We start from the raw sequence: 25,888 nt of genomic DNA on the forward strand, positions 1-25,888 counted from the left end.
CACAAAAACTGGTGTGAGTATAACATCATGAAACCAATCCCCAGGAATGATAAACCCATAAATTGGCAAATGTTTATAAAAAACACCTTGATGATTATGTGAAAAAGTTCAGACAGATGAAACTTCCCAAGACCACAGTATCTAAATTAACTGACTTTTCAACAGGGACAATAAGAAAAATCAGAAGTACTGTGCAGGATTACTCAGTACGTATCAGTGAAAAACCATATCAACTTTCCTTCTGATTAGGCTACAAATTTTGTTACAGCCCTCTACCTTCCATCACCAAAAGTAGAGACTTACTTTCAATTTTCTTCCAAAACTAAGACCACGATGCAGCAAACAGACTCCGTTTATTTGGCTGTAGCAAGCCTAGCACAAGAGCAGCAGAGGTGCTTATCTTGATACCAATCTTAACTACTATTCTAGCTAGCATATAATAACGTTATTTGTTTTTGCACTCAATCTCAACTTTTAACTTGTTAAGAACTATAGACAGACTTATGGTTTTCTGTTTGTTTTAATTTAAAAAAAAAAAAGAAAGCAACTGGAGATTTCTTCCCAAAGAATAAATAGAACACTAGGTCAAGCAACAGTCATTCATTTATTGACTTAAACAAGCAAGAAGTATCCTCAGACATAATGGCCACCACTTGAGCAATACAAATCAATACTACTGAAGAACAGGGAACATCTTTTTCTCTCACCCCTCCCATCCCAGAAGTAACAATAGAAATACCAGGGCCCCTAGAGAAAAGAGAAGGAGAAAAATTATAAAAGGCGCTTATAATGAGCTGCAGAGTTGAAACATGGATACTAAAAAATCATTAGCTACTCCACCATATCACCACAATCACCTCAAAAATAACTTTCATTGTTCCATTTCTACCAGGTAACAAATATATAGCGCTGTTTAACAGCGATTTCAATGTATTAACAACTGTCCTCAGCTGAAGCAGAACAGCAATTACTTGTTTATATTAAATTTGAGATTGCAGGTAGAAAGAAGTGTTTCCAGAGAATATGATGCAAGTCTTCTCTAGTTAATGAAAAGGGAGCAGGAGGAGAAACAAAGCTGTTTTTAACAGTTACTGTATGTCTGTAGCAATCAAGCAATTCATTCTCTGTTGATATTTCATTACAGACACAATATCCTGATAGAGTATGTCAGCTCTACTCACCCTATGACAGAGTATCTGAAGAATGTATCTATAAAGTCGCTTAGGTTGCGGGCCACTGAAAATCCCAACCTGCTACTCCTGTGTGGGTATTTTTTTTTTTTTTTTATCAGACAACAGCAGAAAAAATAAAAAAATCCAAACAGACTGCATGCAAAGCTATCATTGCTATATCATTTAGTCTTCCTTGTAACAGCTGAAAAATATGAGTAAGGCATTCCTCAGATTTAGAGAAAACATTAGGAGGCTGTAGTTTTGCAGGCAAGGAGACCTTTTATTTTAATCCATTAAAAGAACCCAAAATAGTCAGCAGGTGGCCACATCTATCCATGTTTCATTAAAATCACATAAACCCTAAGTACAAAAGCACCACTGATTATTGCTCTAGAAAAACTGCATGAAAAATTCAAATACGCACAGTAAAAACATCACCATATGCACAAGACTTAATTTCTTAAAGCAAGTGTATGGAATGCTGATCCAATTTTACACATACCTTGCAATATTAAGTTGATATTTATATTACTTGGCAACAATGGGAATTTCTAAAAGCACTGTTATGAGAAGGGAAATGTTCATATACAGTTTAATATGTCAACTATCATAGTCCTAAAAAAATTAGCATTTACAAAATACTTGATAAAAATATCTTTTAAAAGTTGTCCAAGAGGTACATAAAATCAACCCAAAATTTTCATGATATTTCATTCCTTCTTGTCACCTACAGATTCAGTTTTCTGAGCCTGTGGAGAAGAAAGAAAAATTAATTACTATAGTAAATTGCTGTTATATATGTATAAATACCCACACTACTCTTACTCCTTCAATTTCTTATTTTTAAACAGCTTATTTTCAAACCTATGTCGATATTACATTTACACAAACAAAACAGGTACACTCACACACTTCTCTTAATTTATTGGTCCCAGCTTTTCAAAAGCAATTCAAGCCTTACCTGTCAGCTTCCATTGTTCATACTGAAAAGCACCACACTACTACCTGTTTCTATTCACTGCACACATGCAGAATGCTCTACCGTACCCTTAACTTTCACTGTTTCAATCTGCCCTTTTACTGACAGTGTGCTGGGTGGGGCACCTCTGGATGTTGAAACACTAACAGTTGAGCGAGAGATGCGAATCTGCAATAACATTATGGGCAATAAAAAGAAACATTATGAACATGCTATCAATGTCTGAAAGGCTGAATAATTAAAAAAGCACTGATTCAATCAGCAGGAGGTATGTGTGGAAAGTACCTCTTCAGCTTTATTTTCACCATTTTCAGATGGTGTAGTACCTTCCTTTGCAGCTTCTTGCTTTTCATCCTTCTTCCCTTTAGCACCTTTGTTGGCCTTTGTTCCAGGTTCCTTCTGACAGAAGATTAAAAACATGGGCACAAATGTTGCACGAATAGCCACAACTCTACATCTTTAACAAAAAACCTTCACATGAAGTATGAAGCAAATTCTAGCAAGCTGCATGTGCTGGACTGAAACAGAAAACCAGCTAAATACCACCTGAAAAACTTATATCCAAAGTTATCCAGACTCCCTAAATTTCTAGAAAATTTGCTTCTTTGTTTTTTCTCTTAATTCACAGGGATACAAAAATAAAACCTCGAACTATTTTGGTTGCACTGATTAAAAATCAGAGGTATCTAAAATATCTGTATGAACAAATCCAATTACAGTATATGGAAAGCTTATTTAGCCAAGCACAAACACCACACTGCTTGTGCAGCAGCAATACAGTTTTGATTAACATGAAATAATAAATTAGATTAACAAAATTAAGCACTTTTGTTGGCTGTCCTTTTGTTAGTTTGGTAACATCTGTGATGTTCATTTCATGTCAATGAAGAACCAACCAACACATTAGAAAGGCAAACTGATAAAATTCCATCTGCAGCAACACAAAGCAGAGAATTTATCAAAAGGAACTATCCTAACATCTACAGTTTCATTTGGAGATAAGCTCTTGAACAATTCCTATGTTGAACCTACTTTTTTTTATTCCTTGCTTTCTGTATGTATTTATATTTGTGATCTAAGAGCAGCAGAAACATAGGATAAGGACAAAAACATAAGTAATGGGATAAAAATATAAATCATGTTTGGAAGAGTATTTTCTTTTACATTGGTAGCTAAAATAGTTCTGATAAACCCTGTGAATATCTTCCATGGGATCATTCGCTCCAAATTCTCCATGCAGAATGGCAACAGTAGCTGGGAGCAGGGATATGAAGGTCAGTCTCCCTTTGCATTGGAATATTAGCAACCTTTCCTGAGGGGTCCCCACAGAGCAGTGGGGCAAGGAGGAAGGGATGTCATTAATCCCAGTTACAGGGCAGCCTGAATTACTCCTTTCGCTCCTGAGCTTCGATGTTACACAGCAGCTGCAACGCCTGACTGAGACACTTACTGGTGGTGTATATCATCTTAACTCTTCAGCTACAAATGAACGAACCGAGGACTTAGTAAATCCGTAATTTAAAGCTTTGAACAATAAAAGGGATCCTGAAGCTGTATTATCTTCAGTTGTTTATTAGCGGGGTCAGAGTACACACTTGCTGCTTTTTGTTTAGGAGACCAAGATTAATATACTCCTTAAAACATGATCCGGTTAGAACTCAGAAAAAGAAAAAAAGCAGATTACTCTATTAAAAAAAATATTTAGAGTTACATTGAAAAGGGCTCCAGTTGCCTTAGAAGTCAATGCAGCTTCATCTGACTCATTACACCACGTTCATTTTGTAACACTTGCTGGAAGATACAGAACCTACCACATTCCCTTCCTTTACTAGTGCTCTTTTTAAGAGAGAAGCAGGACAGTCGCAGCAAGACATTGTTAGTATTTTAAGTTAGTAAGTTATAATGTGTTCAAAGTCGTAGCTTTCCTTTCACACATGGACTTCATATTCTGATACTTGCCCAGCTGAGATACCAATACAAGGACTTGAAAAATGTAAGCGTGAGGAGTGCTAGACAGGAGTTTCCAGCAGTATGTTTTTTTCTGATAAAGCAATTGTTCTTATTTAGCATTCCCCTTGGGCGCAAATAGATCTACAGTTTCTGAAGTACATGATTCACATGCTGAAATCCTGGAAAGGTATTTCAGACTCTAATAAGATTTTAATTTGACTGTAACTGACCTAGAAAACCCAAACCATTCAATTTAAATATATTTAATTTCACCTTTAATTATAATTGTGCATTCTCAGCAATTGCCAGGCTTCAAGAAGAGATAAGAGTATCTCACTATGAAATGAAGTACTGCCCTTCTAGACAATGAAACAGGATGGCATGGAGTAATCTCAAATCCTATTGTAGAAACCAAACCTGTAAATTTCAGGAAAGGTGTAGGAAAGGTGAAGATTGTTTTTGAAGTAGAAACTAACTACAAACTAACATAGTCTGCATATCAAACAGGCAAGACATTTTGTTTGGGCCAGTAATGAGGCCAGGAAGGGGTGGAACAGAAAGAAAAGAATGATCTAATTTGTTTTTTCTTTGAGGGGAGAACTGGGAGGAGGGCAGAGGAGCTGATGCCTCTCACAAATACTCTGCGAATTCAACTGTTTGCAGTGCAAAAAGGGAGTGTACTTGCTTATTATTGGCTACGAGGATGGCAGCTGAAGTATATTTACCTTAGTGGTTTTCCTTGGCTTGGGTTCAGGTTTTGGTGGAGCAGGTTTCTAAAAAGACATTTTTAGTTGCATGCTGTATGAAACACATTACCAGAAGCCAGCAACCCAAGCTCCACGCAGCTTCCCCCCACCCACCCCTTCCCTTACTTCCCATTCATTACCGTGCACCTCGAAAAAGACTGAAAAACCTCAATGCACCTCCTCGCCGTACACACACCTATTTTCATTAGCTCTATGGAGTTACACTCTGGGAGTCAAAAGCAGTTCGAGGGTCATTCGAAGAGACAAACATGGAGATTAGAAGTAACTATTAAAAAAGGCCTATCAGATGTGTTCTAACAGAGAAGAGGAACTAAACCCACGTACTAGTAGTGGCAGAGAATGAAACCCTCAAAGGACAGCCTTTTCTCTTTCACAGACAAGTTGCACTTCCACAACTAACAGCCTGCAAAAGGATACTGAGTCAACGCTGAACGTAGCAGACAGCAGTGCACTGAGGTAGGGAAATGCATCTTCTGTCAGAGTAACTTCCCAAAATCAAGAAAATTCAATTATCTTTAGCTCTAGAGTTCTTAAACACCCCTCAGCAAGAATTAAAATTGAATCAAGCAAAATGTAACAAACCTGCTTGGTCTGAGAAAGCACTAGAAAAGTATACACTAAGAGCTGTCACATATACTTACAGCTGACAATCTTGCTGATCGTCTCGTGGGCTACAGAAAAGGAAGAAAGGAGAAGACATTTTTATAGGCATACAGCAAACAGTATTCAAAGCAATACAGTATCAGTCATGATGACAGCATAAAACATGCCCCTACCAAAATACCTATCTATTGCCAAGCACAATTCAGGGCTTCCTCATCCTGGAGGACCAAAAATTTAAAAGGACAAAGTAATGCGTAATTCCTGATAAATTCTCCTCTAAATCTACTCTCAATATGGTGAAATACTATTTTCCCCCTATTTTATGAGTACTTCTGAGTCTGTTGCTGCACTTTGAAAGGTTCAAATACATTAAGTGTGACTACCTGTGCAGAGGACACTGAATCTTTCTCAAAAATACTTAAATTTCATAAATACTTAGAATGATGTTTCTGTAATCTATTAGATGTTATTTGTAATAGCTGGTAAGAAATACTATCTGATAAACAGCAGAATAAAGATAACACCCTTCCCTAGAGGATATCAGACCCCTAAAATTTCAAAAATGAAACTGAGGGGCCCCCTCGCTTCCACATTCCCCCCCCACACTCAGTCCAGGAGTGCATATAAAGAGGCATACAAAGGCAGCTGCAGAATCACAGGGGAAAAGGATTTCTTCTATTTAAACATAATTCTAAAAAGGAAAGAAGAACGTCAAATATTCTGCTTTTCTTCCTTCTTCCTTCATCACCTTCCTTATTAGCTTTATTTCATTCTGTTCTTTCTCATAAATTTACCACTGAAGACGAGTTAAGTTTTCAAAGCATTTGTAAGCTTATTGGTTTGCTAAAGATATTTTTTGCATTCATTAAAATAGATGAACCCACGATCCAGTTACACAGCATGGTTAGCAAACACGATTAAAGTTTGGCCTGTATCATAAAACTGGAATCACACTTGTAATCAAAATAAAGAGACAACTCAACTGCAACAAATATCCCATGCAACGTAGCCGAAACAGTGAATCAAAAATACCTTTTTAATTATGCATTAAGCATTTAAGTTGAGATGAAAAACCACGGCTCCACATATCTCTTGCAACAGAAAAAAAGCTGTTGTTTATGTCTGAAGAATGCAGGAGTTTTTATCCATTGGAGCCATTTAAGTATCCTTTGTGGAAAGCAGTAGTGAAAAGTTCAGATCTGGGTTCAGCAAAATAGAAGTCTTATCAAAAAACACCTAAAGATATTTTTAGCTATCAAATATTTACGCATCTTTTAACAAAAAACAAGCCTCTCTTTTCTTACAAACAAGTCTATTTTCACAACTGATGATTTCTATCCCTCAATGTCCGGGCATCAAAATGTCGTGTTAGCATTTACTTTTCAAAAGATACTGTGGTTTTCTACACAAATTAAAATCTCTCCCATATCCCCCAACTGTTCCAGTTCCATGACTGGTTTCATATATGTTTTGCATTGCTATGAGGAACTCGGCATAAGCCCTCCAGCTCCTTTAAAAACGCCTGAATGCCTGACTGGTATGTCATTTTAATTCTCATTCAGAGCTTGTACGTAAGTTGTGTTATTTGCTTATAAGGAGATAATCAGAGTCAAGTCAAAGGCCACATTTTAATACGATTTTGGAACTTTTTTCCCCCCATTCAAACAGTTGTGCTAAGACAGGAACAATCAGCTTGCCCAACTGTCTGTTTGACACTGGTCCACTAGCAAACACCCATGGAAACAGTCCATGAAATGGAGCAGACAGAACAACACTTTGCACTTTCCTACTCCTCCAGCTTCTGGCAATCTACATGTGCAAACTTTCCAACCTGGATACTACATCACATGTTTAATAGCCCCCAAGGGACACTTTTTCCATAAACTTGTCTAAGAAGCTACTGAACTCACGGGTGCTTTCGGTTTCGATAACATCCTGTAGCAAGGAGTTCCATAATGGGATTACGTGCTGTGTGGAAAAGAAAAAGTAAAATCTCCACTCTTTGTCGTCTTTCCTCTAAACTTATCGCCTTTTACCTTCACTATATCCCTCTTGTTCTTAGGTTACTAACTGCCTTTCTCTGTGTAACTGACGACTTTATCCCCTCTTATACGAAAAGTCCAGAATCCTAGACCATCTGCTGGAATCCACTGAAAAGCTGCTCCACACCCCCTGTATGTGCCACTGTACTTCGTATGCTTTTCATTCTATCCTTCTTAAGGAAGAGCCAGAAGAAATTTCATTTTGTAGTTTGCATCTGGGTGCCCAAAAAAGTAATCTTGTGATATGCTGATGTTTCCCACTTTGTCCTCCAGTATTTTTCCCACATTCTATTTACTTTGTGATTAGAAGAACCACTGTTGTCTAACAACTACTCACAGCGATTCCATAATCTGGTTAACCGCTGATTTGGTGACAACCACTGCCATCTTCCCCTTGCCACGTGAATTAATTCACATTTCTCCATATTGAGTTACCACCACTTATGTTTTATCACCTAGTTATCAGTGACATTACATCCTTCTAGGTCCCACTTCTAAATTTTTTCCGATAATGTTTTGCAAAGTTTGTCACTTCTCCACTACCCCCTCTCTTAGATTATTTAATGAATATATTCAGCAACACAAGCCTAAGCACAAATCTTAATACTCCACTGATAATTCTCCTCCAATATGAAAATTAACTATTGCTTTCCTACTTTCTTCTCATACCTTTATTTGTTATCAGTTGTTAGGAATATCTTCCTTTCAATCCATGCAAGCTTAGTTTCTTGAAGAACCAGGCTGGGGAGCCTTATACAAAGTGTTCTTTACATGTAAGCAGGCTGTACCAATTGGTATGCCAGCATTTATACACCTGTTGTCTTTTACAAACAACTCAGCCGTGTGAAGTATAACCTCTTTGCAAAACTGGTGTTGACTCCCTCATTATACTATATAAATTATTATTTATTTGTCCATATGTATGCATTCTAGTGTTAATTTTTCCATATATTATCTTACTAGTTTTCCAAGTCAGACTTACAGCCTTCATTTTCCAGAATCCTTTATCTGAAGTCTTGGGAGCATTTCATCACCTTCAGTTAATCTGGTACTGGGGCCAATGCAAGCAGTAAAAGTTACATCCTGCACGTAAAAGTTTGGCTATTTCACACTTGGGCTGCCGGTGAGTACAGCCAGGCTGTCTAGATCTCACTCTGACTCAATTCAAGAACGTCCTCCAGATACTGCACCCATGGGAAATGGTTCCACTGTGAGAACCTCTGTAAGAATTACCCACAGCGGGAGTTTCATTACTGTACTTCAGCTTCACATTTTGCTTGCTGGAGGGTTTGCTCCTTCCCTCATTATTTTCCATCTTTATAAAAACACCTTTAAAAATGATAAATTTCCTTTAATTTGCTGTTAAGCCATTCTGATTGGGAGGGCTTTTGAAAAATAGCATGCTTTTCTGCAAGCCTCTAGCATGGTGTATCACATAGTCTCTCTGCCAGCTGCAACCATTAAACCTTTTAGCTGCTCCTTTTAATAGGCTATCATTTTTAATAAAATTCCCTTTCTTGATATCAAAACTTACTATTGTGGAGTTTATTTGGACTTACATTCCTGCAAGGATGACGAACCTGAATATATTATAGCCACAATTACAGATTAGTTCTCTGCTAACTGTCTTTTTAACTAACTCTTACAATACTACTGAAGAACATCAAGGACTTATTATCCTTTTATTGGCCCTTTGATTTGTTCCTCCAGGAAGCAAGCACTTACAGTTTTATTTTTATTTTTTATTTTTTTTTTTGCCTTTGTAGTGCCACCCTGTGCCTCTTACCAAATCTCTGAAGGGTAAGTGAATCTCCATTAACACTATTGCTGTCCTCAGAACCTCTCTGATCTCCCTTAACATTCCATTGACACTTTTATTATTGTGGTCAAATGATACCGGGCCCAATTTCTACGCTATACACATCCCATTAATGCATGGCTTGGCAACCCACAAAGGACTTAGCTGTAGTTATTGATACTATTAATCTAGAGAAATATTAAATCACAAGTAAGGCATGTAACAATTCCATCACATCTCTAACACAATGTAGTTCTCCAAACTGGATAATTTGTGCCCCAACAAGTTTCCATTACCTACTGATGCCCTCATTTAAAACGAGCAGGTCCAAGTTGCCCAGATTTCGATTTGCTGTTCTTACAATGCAAGTTTGCTGCCTGTTCTCACAGGGGTGACTTAAGCAGAGCTTTACTTCTCAATACTGCTCTTTGACTTTTCAGATGTCAACTTCTACGGTTTCTGTGCCATCTCCCTCCCCATCCCGCTACCCAGGAGCACTGACTTCATCCTATATACTCTTTCAAACAATTTTAAATAACACATCTGAGGGAGACTGACAAGTTCTTCAGATCTCCTCAATGCCATCCATATGGGACTGTTTTGGTTCAGACTGAGGCCACCCTTTCTGCACAAATGCCACCTATTCCAAGAGCTCCCACAGTTTCTAATCTGATCCCTTCAACTATGTTCCTCACTCACCCACTGAGAGCTACAGGTATGTTTGTTGAGACTATTCTTTTTTTTTTTTCCTCCCCTCCTGTAGCATCATCAGCCACTATTATCTTGACTGAAGACTACTCTAAGAGCTCTCACATTTCAGAGTAAGCAGCCTCTCTCTAGAGAACCTGTATACTTCTGTAAGTTTCTTGGTCCTTCTTTATACAAGCAATCAGCTCTCAAACTTTTAGGGGAAGGAACCTTACTTTCCTGTCCCTTGAAGAAGTAATATTTAAACTGGGACAGAGAAAACCATTAATTCAGAGCAAAAAAGATTATATTTTTACGATGATTTAGTCAGCCTTTTCATATTTTGTGAAAGAGAAACTAATTGGTCTTAGAGAAAATTTCATAGGAAGATACTGAGATACCAAAACCCATTCTTCTCAGACTTCCTTTCCAGTTTTTTTTTTTTTTTTTAGGAGCTCATTATAATCGCTCCTATTGTTTGAATATTTTGACATTTTCTTTGCATCTTTTTTCTGCTGGATTGACCAGCAACCAACTTCTCAAACTTCATTTGACTTTTTCCCAAGGGTTTACAAGAAGAGCAGTTAAGGTTTAATTCATCTGAACATTCACCCGTCAGGTCCTGATTTAACTTTGTCTGCTACAAAAGATGACAACCTAAGGAAACAAATCCCCATACTCCCTTAGCCCCTCCTTTTTTTTTTTTTTTTTTAAAAAAAAATCACGTTAAGGCCTGTGACAGACGAACTCCAGCAAACCTTACTGTAGTGGTCAAGACACCACCTGCTGCTTCCTTGCCTTTTCTGACAGCAGTTACTGTGCCCTTAAAACGAATTCAGACAAAGAAAACACACAAATGTGTCAGCTGCTCCAGTTCAGAGCCTGGTATCTGAATTCAAGACACCCTTCCATCAGTCACTTAAGCTAAGAATAGCTTTGATGGAGAGTGGCTGAGGTGCGTGTATTAACCCTCTTCTGCCAACTCACTAGAGACACAGCAACACGGTTCCAGGCAGTGACACCCCACGCTGCCGCATTACCAGAGTTTATCTATAAAAGCCCTAAATGGTTCTGAAATTTACTTTGTGTACCGGTTAAGTCCTATGAAACCTTAGCGCACCAAAACCAAACCATGCCAAAAAAAGCTACAAACGTGGTTTGCTGCTGGTTTTAAGCAAACTCTTTATTCCCACTGAAAACACCTCACCAGAAGTGGCAGAGCAACGCACAGTCTTCTGATATGCAAGACCACAGATCTCCAGTTAAATAAATACATACCAAAATGAATTGAAAGAAAAAAAATAAAAAGGAAATATACTTGCCTCTTGTTTAGTTACTTTTGCTGCATCCTTGCCTTCAGCACCCTCTGGAGACTAAAAGAAAATATTAAGTCAGTGCTTTTATTACAGACTTAAAAGCATCTAAGCAACAGCAAACAAAATTGTGGTGAAGACTCTTTTTTTCTATCCATTGCAGCAACTTAAGGAAGCCTGGTGCAGGCACCATTGTACCAAAGTCATTCTAGATTTTTCAGACAGGAACACCAGGACTGATCATCACCAGGAACACATGTATCATACCACACAGCATCCCCCAGTGATCCCTGTAGCCAATTAACCAAAGCATCTGCAGGCTCCACTGGAGTTTCACCTAATCAGCAGTTGGCAGCACAACAGTATGAACTGGAAACCTGAGGTTTGCTCTTCTAGGGCTTCTGAAATCCCCAAGAAACTTCACATGTTTCTTCCCAAACATGAACTTCACTGGTAATGAGATGAGGTGAACCAAAAAAGCCCAGCATTACTGAAATGAGTGATTTCTTTATCTTATTTACTCCTTTTGTGCCTCAGGCTCACTCAGCTGGAAGCTTTAACAGTATTTTCCCCTCATCTCATCTCCACCATCAAAACAGCAAAAATCAGTAAAACACCAAGACTTCTGCAGGAAAGCTAGGGACAAACATAAGAACATCATAAGAACAAAGCCTCAACCTGGCCGTTGTCTGCCAGAGGTACCAAGGAAACATTAGTTGAACCACTGCTAGAAATCCAGCTTCTGTTCTTTCATTTACAACCAAAGATGCTTTACTTTACATTTTGCAAACGACACGGTTTCCACCTAGATGCACGAAATTCATGGAAAAACAGCACACAGTAGCAGCTGGAGGAGAACTACGAGAAACGCATGTTTTTAAAAAAGGCATTTAACAGGCAGCAGAGAAGGCAATTTGGTAGCCCTTCTGTTTTTCAATCAGTAAAGGAGCAGACTAGTTATCTTTTCCTTTCTCCTTCCAATTCACCCCTTACACACACACAGGTTTTGACACGGAATTCCTTGGAGTTACGCAGGTGGGGGTTGGAGCAGAGAAAAGGACCGGCGGGTTTGCAGCAGCTGCCCACTGCCTTCTCCTGTCACTGGGCACTAACGTACTTACAGAAAGACACTTTGCAACTCCCTGCTCGAAAATAAAATGTGGCTTTGTTACTCGGTGCTCTCCAGCCAGAAGCGAGGCATGCCACAAGAGCAGCTGGTTTAAAAAAAGCCGAGGAGCGATCGTCTAAGCAGCTAGCAAACAGCAGGAAGTTAAGCAGCACCGAGCGGGGTAGAGCAACTCAGAATAGCAACAGTCAGGCATCCAAAATGGAGCCTGGCTGCTCCCCCAGCTACTGCAGCCACAGCGGCCTCCCGCAGGACTGCTTCAGGTTTGCATCCCTAAAAGCCTCTCGGTTTGGTTACGAAAGAGCTGCTATAGCTCGATGGTGTGATGCTGGGAGCATAAAGAGCCGTAAGCAAAACAAAAACAAGCAGCTCCACGATCAGTCACTACCAGCCTTGTTCCTACAACTTCCCTCTTCAGCGCACAATATGGTGCGAGCTTCGAGCACAGCCTTCCCATAGTTCATGAATTCGTAACATCTGTTTCTCCTGTATGAATTTTCTCAAGTCTTAACAAACTTGCGCTGCACCCTTTCTGTTACAGGGAACTCAAATAGCATCCTTCCTGCACGGGGCACCGATTTATATATGAAACCTGTGAGAGAATGTCTCTTCTTGGCCCCCGTGAGGAGAAGAGGCTCGAGATTTATAGGGGCAGGGACAGAAAGACGGCATGATTCATTTCCTTTGGAAGCCAGGCTGAAAAACTCCCCATAAACTAAATGAAACTGATTCGCACTCCACAAGCGGGCTGTTTTACACCGTTTCACTTTTAGGAGCCACAGAGCTTTGAAACAGGGCTAAATCTTCACCAGACGGCACTGTCACATGCCAGCAGTCTTGCAGTAATCGCCCGGGAGCAAACTCTCATCCTGCAACACCATATAGTTAACACACAGTAATTTACCCCATTATCTCCAGCACTAACGAAAGACACGTCCGCGTTTCTGACAGACGGGGCAGTCTGTTTTTAGATGCCAGTATTGACGACCGATTTAAAAACTGAAAACGACTGATTTAAAAACAGCTTGACGACAGATTTAAAAACTGCTCACAAGGCTAACCACAGGAAAAAAAAAAGTGAAGTTATATTAAAATATCCTTAACGCAGCCACAACCGCTGTACAGCACGACGATACGTTACGTAACAGCCCGATTAAGTTAGCTAATTAGCCCAGAATTCCTTCTCTGGAAAATCCAACAGCGATTCTGAAGGCCAAGTGCTTTCCTCCATGGAGGGAGGTGCACAGGAACCATCCAGAGGTGCGAGCAAGCAGCATGGGGTTGCACCACGCTCCCATTTCCACGCCGGCGCCGATCCCTCCCCTCTGCGCTCGCCCTCCCAGGGCCTTGCCTCCCCAGGAGGCTGGCAGCGCCGCGGGGGAGGCCGTGTCGCCGATGAGGTAATCGATCCAGCTGAAAAATAGCCTGCTGCTTAAACAAGTGCATAAATATTATAAATACAGATACAGATGATAAGTATGGAGCCCCCCCGGCCCGCTCCAGCGGACTCCTTTGGCTGCGCAGCTGCACAAACAACTGAGGCAGCGCAACGGACAAGGGCGAAGTGGCATGGGCAGTCGCAAGCAGCCCGGGACTCTTTAGGCTGACAGACACCAAAAAACTTGTCAGATAGGGCTACAACAGATTTGCTAACGGAGGAACAGGAGCTTGTTTTCCCCTCTGTGAGCCCTGCTTGGGCATTCCAGTCTGACGTGGACCTTCATGCTAGTTTCCACTGTGCTCTCTCCTCTCCCTTGGGATCAGAGATTCGTATGTGAATGGATCTGAGCCAAGCGCAGCTCCCAAAGAACTTGGCATGCCACACGCAGTGGCAGCCTGCACCCGTATCTGGGAGTCACCGGGCTTTTACGTAGAAACCACCAAAACCTTCAGGTCCGTGTCCCAGCTCTTGCCCTTTCTGCTGGTGCCAAACCACCAAAGGAACCCTGGTTTCAAGGCCGCCAAGTGTACCGAGTCACCCATCGTCTTGGCACGTGGCTCACCGTGTTTCACATGACACCCCGAGCACATTAAAACGTGCCCTGGTTACCGTGCCTTGCTCTGCAAACTGCCCGGGGGTGGGACCATCCACATGGTGAATTTGGTGAAGCAAAATCAAGATCAGTGCTGGCACCGAACCACAGAGATGGGCACAGCACAGCCTTGGTGATTCCCCAGCTGCCGCCCCTCGCACACCCACATTACGCTCATAAAGCGGCCTCTGTAGGCCTGCTGCATCTGACTCTGCGTGGACGCCTACGAGAGACAAGGCAGATAATAAAAGAAACAACAGATAAGGCCCAGATAACGGTGATTTTTTTTTTTCCAGTCGCAGAGGTACACAGAAGGCACAGCAAAGGAGCTGACTGGCTAACTATAAATATGCTTTTGACATTTAATCTAACGGCAAGTTTTAGGTTCAGATGACCACAGATTGTGTCATACCTCCATTTGCACTACGTATTGGCAATACAATTGGAAATGAAGCTGCATCTAAGCTTTGCGAGGTCTGTCAGATCTGCATAACTTTTATACCACAAGATTAACCTGAAAGGCTGCTTGCAAGATTCCCCGTGCCTATCAGCAATCAGTTGGATTTTGTGGTGGGTTGGTTTTGTTGGTTTTTTTTGGCCTTCTCCTCTTTAGGGTATAACCTAGAAAATGGTTTTGAGAAGACTGGAAAAAAAAATATTAAATTATTGAGAGCACTCAGAACAAAAGAAAAAAGGTAAAGGAATATTAAAATTGAGCTTGTTTACATAGACAGTTCTTGCATTTCACCAGCTGTGAAGTATGCACAAGAACTGGTGTTTCCACACACCACAACAATACGGTGGTACCTGCAATGCCAACACCATTACAGAACTGTTGAGTTGAAAAGAGAAAACTAGATAACTGTTTTAAGAAAACATGTAAAAGAACAAACTGACAAATTTCCATTGTTGTTCTGAAGGCTAGATTACCTGGTGGAGATGCACCACAAAAGAAAAGGAAAAAAGCTTCAATTCTCTAATTGAAATCCTGCAACATAAGCAGGATTTAATGGGGACACAGTAACCCATGGTAGTGAAGTTATTGATGTTCGTTCGAGAGATCCAAAGGTGCATGTTTGAACCTGCAGCGACCAGCTTCAGGATAAACACTTCATACATACATGAGTGGGTTGCACTATCGTAAAGGAGAGTACATTAAAGACACGAAAAGTGAGAATACAAGAATGTGAGAAGTAACAGTTGGCATAGGAGGTGGCTTATAAAATGAAACAGATCATTTATTCCTATTACTAGCTGACACTCTATCTCAGCTCTGATGGGACAAAAATTAGTCCTTTCATACCCTTGCAAAAAGCAGATACCAATTTCATAGTAACTACCAGGTTAAGGAGTTACAAAGGCAAAAAGCCTTCACTGTCCTACCACATGAGCACTCTCTGTAGTGTTTCCTCCCTTCTTTGCAAGCTGTTTTGCTCAGCCACACCTCAATACGCTGCCTGCGATGGGATTTGCCTGTGGATACTTTCCTGGCTCACTGTTCTAGCTGTGATTTCCATGACGTAATGCTTTGGTCATTCCTCCAACAACTTTTTTCACCAACCAAAATATGATAAAAGCTTGCAACAAAACCACTGCAGGAAAAAAAAAAAAGACATCATATCAAGCCCTAAGCCTTTTTTTTTTTTTTGAGGGGTGGGTACTGCAATGTTTTCCTAAAATTTCCACTCCCCTCACTTCCCTGTGAATAGAGCTCTGCTTTAGCCTAAATTTAATTCAATGAATTTTCCCCACACATGCAAGATCTTCTAATTACTTCTGTTTTGTGCCACTTCATAAATGTAATTAAAAAGCTGTTTGTTTCTTGTTTTAGATTAACAGAGACTATGCGTGTTGACTAATTTAACACCAACCAACTCCTGCACCATCCTTCTAACCACTGTTTCCTCCTTTAGCTCCTCCAGGATCTTATCATTAACCTTTGTTTATAGCTGGTTCTTCGATCTGCTTTCAGCTGATACAACTATGCTCACTGCCAAGGAAATCTGAATGAACTCTGAAAGTGGAATTAAATCACCCTATTAAATGCTTTAAGAAATCAGGTATTCTTCCTACTGCACTCCTTCGTTCCTTTTTTTTTCTACAAGCCTGACCCTGGCCTAAAAGAAAAAAATGCCATTAATGTCAAAAACATGTAATTCTGCCAGAACCATGAAGTACAGAATAAATCTGTTTAGTGGTTGCATTTTTTAAATACTTATCCAAACTGACGTCTTGTACTCTTCCAAAAATCTGTGGGTTTTGTTTTATATATATATATATATGTGTGTGTGTGTGTACATATATATATATATATATATAAAACATTTCATATATATTTAAAAAAAAAAGAAAAGAGTTCCACTATGCAGATTCAGCTTCGGAGGTGGGGGTACATTTATACATTATTTATATATCTGCACACACATATGTATGTGCACACAAACATATGTAGATATAAGTTATACATATGTATAATCTGTGCAATTTTTGTATGTGTATATATACTTACATATATAAATAAAATCTTGATTCTGTACAGGGGGAGGCTGGGAGCTGCATGTTCCTAAAGCTTGTCAAGAAATATTTATAAAGCTCTAAAACATGCGTGACATAGTAACTCCCTCCTGCTCCAGACACCAAATTGCCAAATTACGTTTTGCTACTTGTAATAAATCAAACACATACCCCTTACTTTACAAAAAAAACTGTTTAAATACTTATTCTTTAAATCTATATAATATTTAATCTTTTCTGTTAAGAAGCATTACAACATTACAATGAAATATTATACAAGACGTCATTTTTAGAATATTAATCCCTTTACTTATGTCTACTAAGAGCAGAATATTTAATTTCCTAATCCTTCGGAGAAAATGTTGTTGAATCATGAAGTTCTGAAAACACAAACCATACTTAAAAGTATAAATATAAAGAAGGCCATTAATATCCCCTGGTATTAATGTGCAAGCAGAAAAAAAAAATCAGTGAGAAAACAGTTCCTGATCAAAATCTCTGTTCTTCATTAGAAATTCAAGCCAAACAGAAAAAAGATGCATTACATTTTCAAAGAATATGTGAGAAAATAAGAATACAAACAGCCTGGATATAATCAAAATCACTAGGCTCAGAAAACAAAACAAGCACATTTTATTAGATTCCTTAACTTTCAAACAGTTAAATTCTGTGAGCTTTATGCTTTTCCAGAGCAGACAGACGAGACAGAAAACAGTTTAGGCCTGGGGTATTTCTAGATATCCAAAACCTGCCAGAATAAGTACTTTTCCTTCATTGTAGATAGAGGCTTTGCTATTCCAACTGAACGGGAATGGCAATGATTGACCAATATAATTTAAACCACACTGAAATTTGATGGCACACTTTGAAAGTCTCAAAACTGGCTTGGCTTTTAGTTTTTATACCCTTTACGTGAAGGGTTATATGATTCGGACTGGGACAACAGACAAAAAAAAAAAACAGAGGCAAGACCTTCCAAATTTGTCTTCCCTCAAGTCAGGTTTTGGAATGGGCCATCTTCTACCTGTAACAGTGAAGGAGTAACAGCAGTTTTCAGAGGTTGCAGATCAGATCTTAAAAACAGCCATGTAACTTAAGACAGTTCCTTATTCAGACACTGAAACAATTAGATGTGTTTTAAAAAATGCCCATCAGCCACGGGAGCAGTGAGCAGAGCTCATCTATCTGAAGTCATCCAGTTTCCCCTGAACTCCAGACCTGAGAATTCAGCTAGGTAGCGAGTAAATTCCTGTCTCAATATTTGCTTAGCAACTTTACTGCCACCATAAAATAAAAAGGCAGATTCAAAGAATATGATGGATGACATTCAACCACTAATAATAATACTTCTCTGGCCTTTCAAAGCTGGTGCCAGTTCTGCAAGTGAGATGGAGCTGATGGACTCACGCAAGTCTACATGCACAGAGCTTTTAAAACCTTAAAGGCCAGGTTTTGAAATCACCCATGTCTGAACGGAACTGATCAGGCCTGCAAAGCAAAACAGTATCAAAAACTTCTGAAAAAATATGGAAAAAAAATCATCTCCTTAAAGACAGAGATTAATTTAATTAATTAAATTATTTAATTTATTAAAATCAATTTATTAACTATTTTCAATAGCATAATTGATTCCCAAAAATAGCCACCTCTGACAAAGATGTATCACGAATGACAGAAAAAAGGTGTGTAATTCCTCCCCTCCCAGAGGACGTAACTGTGATAAAAACACAGAAATCTAGAAAAGAGCCTTTGTTGGTTTTATTGCAACTGAGAGGCGCCACAGAACATCAGGCGCCTCAGAGCTGACAGCGGCAGGGCCCCACGTACGAGGGGCACGCGGTGCCATGCCCCAGACCCACCAACCTCTTTTGTCCCAGTAATGCTTCCAGCTGGGGTTGACAAGAGCATCGCCCTACTACAGCAGGCAGAACGGAGAGCTCCACAGACAACCTAAATATGTTCCAAAAGAAGATAAACCAAGGGGCTAAGTCTGAGAGGAGGAGGCGGGTGGGAAAAGAAAGGATGCGGGGCAGTGACATAGGATGTTCCTACTACGAACAGCACCAACACCTCTCCTCAACTCTGCTTGAGAGGAACAGAAGAGTGCAGAAGTAAATGTCATCAGACACTCGACTTCCAGCCGTGGAAGCACGCTCTGCTGCTACTAACTCAGCATTAGGCCAACAGAGAAATCTAGGTGGGAAGAGCTGACATACCTACACAGTCCCAGCGAAGCTGGTGTTGATGGGAACGCACACGATCTTCCTGTGCAGACAGATCCTAACACTCTTGGGGAATTGCCTTCTATATTTGCAGCTTTCACTGTTACCAAGCACACCCACTCTTTACTACAGGAAGACAGGAGCGGTATCTCCAAGCTACAGGAGTAATTAATTGAAAATTGGTCACCAAGGGACACCGAGGGAAGAAAATAACCAAACAAGCCCAGCGCATCTTTTTCCATAACAGTGCCAGGATACAATCTGACCGCTGAGTTGTTCTGAGGAGCAGTGCCTAATAAGATAAGGAGCACCCCTCTACATACCCTAACTTAGGGGCTTGGGGACAGCCAGAGGAAGGCTGGCTATGGCTGTGCTCTGGTGAGCGCCTGGCTGGCAGCAGCGGCCATGGTGCTAGGGAGAGTTCTGCATGTCCCCACCAGACAGCCAGCTTCCTCTTCCTGCCAGCCTGTGGGAAGCTACAGCAGCAGAACGGCCTGCCCCGAAACTACCTCAAACGTGTATGACGGCCCACAGGTTAAATCCGTGTGAGGAGAGGAACGGGTGTCTGGAACTGCTTCTTTTGGTCTGGATACGGCCACCCGAAGTATCTGTCAAACTGCAGTCCGACCTGTGAAGTCCTGCAGCGCCAGTTTTGCTGACAGTAAAACTGAAATAAGAGGATCTTACTTCTGAATGCAGCCAGCTGCTCACTCCCAGCCCAACTCCCTCCTAACGGGTTATCACACATTCGTTGCACCATCGTGTAGCAGCATCTCAAAACTGGAGCAATAAAATGATCCAAGGGAAAAAAAATTCAAGGGCATGTTCACATCTGTTGAGTAAGAATGCTTTAAGAGGATCACGGCCTGCAACCTTAAGTCCAGTGCCTGAAAATGCCTTTTTGGCTAACGGACCATGGCAGAAATCACCATTCTACCTGAGCTTGGTTAACAAAGAGAAGGTGCGAACTTCTAACAAAAGCTGTAATCTGGTCTGCTTACACCCTGCACTAAAGGCACACTTACGTCAAGCAAAAGTCAACTTCACAGAATCACAGAATCCTCTAGGTTGGAAGAGACCTCCAAGATCATCTAGTCCAACCTCAGCCGTAACACTAACAAGTCCTCCACTAAACCATATCACTAAGGGCTACATCTAAACGTCTCTTAAAGACCTCCAGGGATGGTGACTCAACCACCCCTCTGGGCAGTCCATTCCAGTGCCTAACAACCCTTTCGGTAAAGAAGTACTTCCTAACATCCAACCTAAACCTCCCCTGGCGCAACTTTAGCCCATTCCCCCTCGTCCTGTCACCAGGCACGTCATACAACTTCTCTGAAACAAGGATACGTCTTGGTACATAGCAGTTCTATGTACTGCTCGGGTATAAAATAGCAGAGAAAGTAACAGTTTTTCTAGTAAGATAGAGAGAAAAACAGCACTAAACTGCATGGCGTATACCAGCTACATCCAGTTACATAAACAGGACTTCTTTATTTTTTATTTAAAAAAAAAAAAACAAACCAAAGCAAAACTTAATGCTGATAATTCTAGAATGAAAAATAATAACACCACCGCTGGCTGGAACACAAAATAACAACAACCCCACTGGCTTGTTGAACTACCATCAAGCTTATTTTTGATTTTCCTTACAAGCATCAGTAGGTACTTCCCTAAAATCCACGTACACAACAAGATGGCTTGCATCTGGTTAGTTTTGATCTAGAAGGTGATGACATATAAAGCAGACTGTGTTACTGGCTGCACCTCATCAGACAGCATGCTTCAACACATGGAGAAGCATTACGAATGACTTTTAATTCAGTGAAAAACCAAAAATGTTGAGGGTGCCCATTCCAGTTGTACTCCAGTGTGGTCTAAGAAGAAAATTTTTATACATTGTAATCAATTGTTATTAGATGGGTCAGATTTTTACAGAACTGTATAAAGCAATCAGAAGCATTTTAGATCTATAAAACCTCGGTCGATGAGTTTATAATCACCGTAATTCTAAAAATCAGTCATAGCTAAAATTACATTAATAGCTCTTTTAAGCTTTTTAATATAAACCACGGACAAATATATGTTGCATGTATTTAACAGCCCTGTAACGTTATTTATTGCAATGTGGCATAGCAGCTTTATTCAAGAATGGATTTTTTTTTCAGTGCCACTCAACGCTGCTACACTGCATTACATCTAAATGTACCATACGCAGATAAAAACACGATCCTTTCTGCCTGATTTTTATATGAAAAATGCAGGTTCTTCGAGTCGGTCAAGGCCAATCAGCAATTTTGTTTTGCTTTAAATACATCGGGGTTCAAAATTCTCAGCGGTTACAAATTTATTACTAGCGCTGCAATTTCTAAAATTGAAAAGCCATAATAAAACATCCTTTTCCCCTGTATTAGAAGAGTCCTGCAGTCTTAACATGCTCTGGCACCTCTGTTCTGTTTGCATTGGTCGAATGTAAGTTCATCCCTGACTACACAGCAAGCGTTGCGCCTGTGCCTACAAAGGATGCCCAAGGCAGAAGCCCACCCAAGGACTCTGCTGGCACGTTAGGCAGGAGTTTTTTTTTTTTTGTTTTTGTTTTTTTTTTTTTTGTTTTTGGTTTTTTTTTGTAATCGGGGGTACCTCAGTGACACGGATCCAAAGAGGGGCTTTTTCTGCTGTTGTCTAGCCTGATTTCCGGCAGTTACTGAACGACCTAGGATTGTTCCATCCGACACAAAAAATGGAGCAGAAACTACCTTTACAGAGCTCTGACTTCTTAGTCCCCATGTAGCAGAAGGAGAAAGGAGGAAGTGGTCAACAAGAAACACAGGGGGGAAATTTGGAGAGAGAATGGGAGGGGGTAGCAGACAAGACATTGAAGATCTGCTGCCGACTCCCTTTGCCCTTGTCACGTGTAACCACCTCCCGATCACGAAACAGACCGCAGAATTCCCCCATCCCATGCCCTGCTGTGTTCGAGGATGAACCAAAAAGTGCCTCTGCTACGGACCAGCAGCTTCCGAGCCCAGCACGGGGCACTTAGACCAGCACGGTGCGAGTCCCCGCAGCATCGCTGTAGCTTCTGCCCTGCCAAGGAACTTTGAAAGTTGACGCAGTCTGATGCACGCCTGGAGTATTAATACCTGGAAAGGGATAGGAATTAGAGCCCTACAGCCCCTGAGTGTACTTCACGCTGCTGCACTACAAACACGAACTCGCCTACTGCTTTTGCCACAAGATCTACACCTCACCCTGCAGACTGACTAGCGACAGCAGGATCAGAGCCACAGCAAATGAAGCTGTCATCTGCAGGACCTTTGGCTTCATTAGCTAATTGGCGTTAATCACAAGTTGCTCCAACATTTCAGAGAACCGGTTACTATTTGAAAGTTCCTCAGTTTCTGTGTGCTTACCGTAAGGCAGGACAACAAATTTGGAGAAGTAACGACTGCACCACTCAGAGCACAGGCAGTGCTCATTAAGAAACCATCATTTCAGACGTCTTAAAATGAGAATTCCAACACCTTGTCCATTTATTTCCACGCCCCATTTCCCTTCCAGCAGGGCAGGAACACATTCCTCTTTGGATATCCACAACATTGCAGAAACAGAAATTCAAACATGAAGAAGTATTTCACCAAGAGCACAGAGTTTAGGTCCAGAGGAAAGAAAAGACACTGGTGAAATCTAACAGCTCTAGGCCAGTACATGTGAGAACCTGCATTTAAACCCAAAGATTAGAAGATATATTGAGTAGACACCTGGTTGGCAAAAGAACTAGGGAAGTAAGAGTCCTGCAGAAAAAACGATCACTGGATCACATAACTAAAAGCACTACAATAGGACAAGCCCAAAGTACGGCACCTTCTCACTTCTACTGAAGGAGCAGCAATCCAAACCAAATATTCAGAAGTTTTGTTTTTCTACTGACTAGCTGGGTGTATTTACTGACTTTAGAGAAAAGGAGTTTGCATAACGGAACAGGAACCTGCCCCAGATGTTCTCCATTACATTTTCACAGCTTCTGCAGTACAGTCGATGCTAACATCCTTGGCTACAAGGGAGCAAATAGTTTACAGAAGCGGCTAATTAGATCACAGTGTTTTTATTTGCTCTGAAGCCACAGCAATATTCAAAGATGTTATTAAAACCAAGGCATCAGAAGAAAAAGTTGTAACTAGTCCTCCCACCTGATCCAACTCCAAGTGTTTTCAAAACAACATGTGAAGCGCAGGTCGTGTTGCCTAGAGCCGCATTAGAGAACAAGTCGTACCATCCCGGAGCGCAGCCCCAGCTCTGTACGGGATGGGTCATGCCTGGCCTGTTCACACCCCCCAGAGGTGGCGCACGCACTGCTCAGAGGTGCGATGCCGTTCACCTCCACGACGATGACGCCAGAGCTTACGTACGCACGCCTGCGCGCGTGGGTGGGTGTATGTGACCACACCGCGGCTCTCCTCGTCACCAGGCACAGGACGGCTCCCCGTTCTTCCATGGCTAACGCAGAGATGTTTTCACTGGGGCGGTTTCAAGGTCAAGGAGTTTTCCAACATGACCCAAGAGCTAATTCCAGTTAGACAGGCAACAAAACAAGGGGAAACACCCCCGTCCATGCCAAGGCGTTCGCTGCTATCGATACCACAACAAGCCTTCTAGTTTACCCCACACTAGCATGCCGCTCTTCTTGTGAAAGGCCACGTTCACACCACAACATGTTATTACAACAGACGAAGCACGCAGAAATCTGACAGGAAGAGTCCAGAGTTCAACCTCTTTTTGTTTTAGTGCAGTATTTAACACCATCTGAAGACAGGGTAAGTTCTCCCTTTTCCCCACGAACCTCAACCAGCTAACGATACACCAAGACTTTATGCCACGGCCCTGCAGAGGACAGACAGGCTGGTGCAGTCATTCGCCATATTCACCAACAGCATCGTACCAGAGACTCAGCTACCCGCTGAAGTTTGCACAGAGATGCAAACTTTGTTCAGAGACGGACAGAAGAGCAGAATAAAAAAAGACCAGCCAGTTGAGGTAACCAAGGCATACGCAAAAGCAGTGTGAGCAGTAGCAAGCCCTTTCTGCGATATTATTTATTTACTTATCCACAAAACTATGAAATTTTCTCATTTTGACTTTTGGGGTTTATTACTCGACAAACATTCCGGTATTGGCAGTCTTTTCCTAAGCTAAAAATTTTGTTTTGAGAGCAGAATTCACGATTAGCTGCATGCGATGGCTCTCTGTCCAGGTGGGAGCTGACTGATGTAAGTGTTCAGCTACAGCTGTACCGCTGACTTCTCGCTCTGTGGATGTCACTCTGGAAGAAAACTGACCGTCGTGGAACACTTCAGCAATTCCACTTTTCTCAAAAAGTGTTGTTCAAATGCTTCCTAGACCCACAGCTTCCCAAAACCTGTACTATATGAATAATCTTGAAATGCAAGTACTTGCCTGTACGGTACAAAGCAAATCAAAATTTACCAAGTGAGCTTTGTCTCCATTGCTTTGGCAACACACGTAAATTTTTTTACTAGTCTTCTAAAAACAAGCCATGTTCTCATGGACCTACTATCCAAAGATAAAGTTTCTCTTGACAAACACTTCGCCACGGGCAGCAAAAACCTCCACGGGCGACTTTAACCCTCCTCCCCGTTCGGAAGGGCAGCCTGACACTTTACCACTGACCTAACGCAGAAGGGCAAAGGGAACGGGGCGGGAGGTCTGCGAGATCCCCAAAGTTGCCCCGAGACCTCTAATTGTCAGCTTCTCCCCCGTGGCAGGCGCTGGGGGAGCAGAGGGACGTGGGGAAGGCGCAGAGGGAGGAAAAGCACTTGGGGCTGGCTGCCTTCAAGGCGAGGCATGCCAGTGGAGGCCCCCAGCCCCACACGGCTGGCTGCCTCCCCATGGGGAGCGAGGTTTGTCGGCTTGTTTTGAGCTTGGGGTGAGCAGACCCAGCAGCACGCTTTATGTCTCGACAGCGGCAAGGAGCAGGGCTGGGGGCACCCGGCAGCCGCCCCCCATCCACCTGTGGCTGCACGCCACGGGAGGCCGCGGGTCACCTTTTTTTGGGGCCGGCTCCCCAAACCCCAAAGCCACCACCCACAGCCCCCAGGGGGGCCCAAACCCCGCGGCATCAGGGCGCCGGGAGCCCCCCCGGCCGCGGCCCCTTGGCTCGGGAGGCCGGGGGGGGCCCGCAGCGGGTACATACGGGTCTGCAGGTCGCTTCTAACATGGCTCGCCTCTTCCTCCTCCTCCTCCTCTTCCTCCTCCGGGCCGGGCGGGACGAGCCGCACCGCGGGGCCGGGGCCGGGCCCCTTCCCCCCAGACCCGCCCGCTGCCGGACTTCGCGACTGGCCCCCCCCGCCCCCCGCGGGGCTCAGCCGCAGCACGGCGCCCGGAGCCGGGGCCGGGGCTGCCCCCGCCGCTCCCCGCCGTCCCCTTTCTCCCCCTTCCCAGCCCCCCGCCGTCACCGGGAGCGCGGAGGGCAGGGCGGCGGGGCGGCTACCGGCCGGCCGTTACCTTTCTCTTCGGCATAATGCCCGCCGGCAGCGAGGCGACCAAGCGGCGAGCGCGGATCCGCCCGGCGCTGGCGGCTCTGCCCGCGGCTCTGCCCGCTGCCCGCCGCCCCCGGCGGACCCCCCCCCCGCCCCCGCCGGCGGGGGGCGGGCGGAACGGGGCA

At 42.3% G+C, this 25,888-nt stretch overlaps 1 protein-coding gene across 6 annotated transcripts; it reads right to left on the reverse strand.

The window, feature by feature from the left end:
• Window positions 1-585: 585 nt before the first annotated feature.
• On the reverse strand, window positions 586-25,888 carry HMGN3 (high mobility group nucleosomal binding domain 3). 6 transcript variants are annotated; one of them, XM_083830597.1, is made up of 6 exons: window positions 25,729-25,888; window positions 11,321-11,371; window positions 5,510-5,539; window positions 4,827-4,874; window positions 2,437-2,550; window positions 586-2,319 (listed from the first exon to the last, which is right to left on the reverse strand). In XM_083830597.1, exons 1-6 carry the CDS (start codon window positions 25,741-25,743, stop codon window positions 2,188-2,190), a joined length of 390 nt encoding a protein of 129 aa, XP_083686723.1. In that variant the 5' UTR covers window positions 25,744-25,888; the 3' UTR covers window positions 586-2,187. The 6 variants fall into 6 exon arrangements, with proteins under 6 accessions (XP_083686723.1, XP_083686726.1, XP_083686725.1 ...); XM_083830600.1 differs by having other exon boundaries at window positions 586-1,921; window positions 2,478-2,550; window positions 25,729-25,887; XM_083830599.1 differs by having other exon boundaries at window positions 586-1,921; window positions 25,729-25,887.

This window comes from Anser anser (genome assembly GCF_964211835.1).
Source record: "Anser anser genome assembly, chromosome: 3".
Lineage (NCBI taxonomy): Eukaryota > Metazoa > Chordata > Aves > Anseriformes > Anatidae > Anser > Anser anser.

Coding starts and splice junctions, on each gene's coding strand:
- HMGN3 (XM_083830595.1), bottom strand. CDS start 25,441: ATGTTAGAAGCGACCTGCAGACCC. Junction 4,875..5,509: donor GATCAGCAAGATTGTCAGCT/GTAAGTATATGT, acceptor ATGTCTTTTTAG/AAACCTGCTCCACCAAAACC. Junction 2,320..2,436: donor GTGAAAATAAAGCTGAAGAG/GTACTTTCCACA, acceptor ATGTTATTGCAG/ATTCGCATCTCTCGCTCAAC.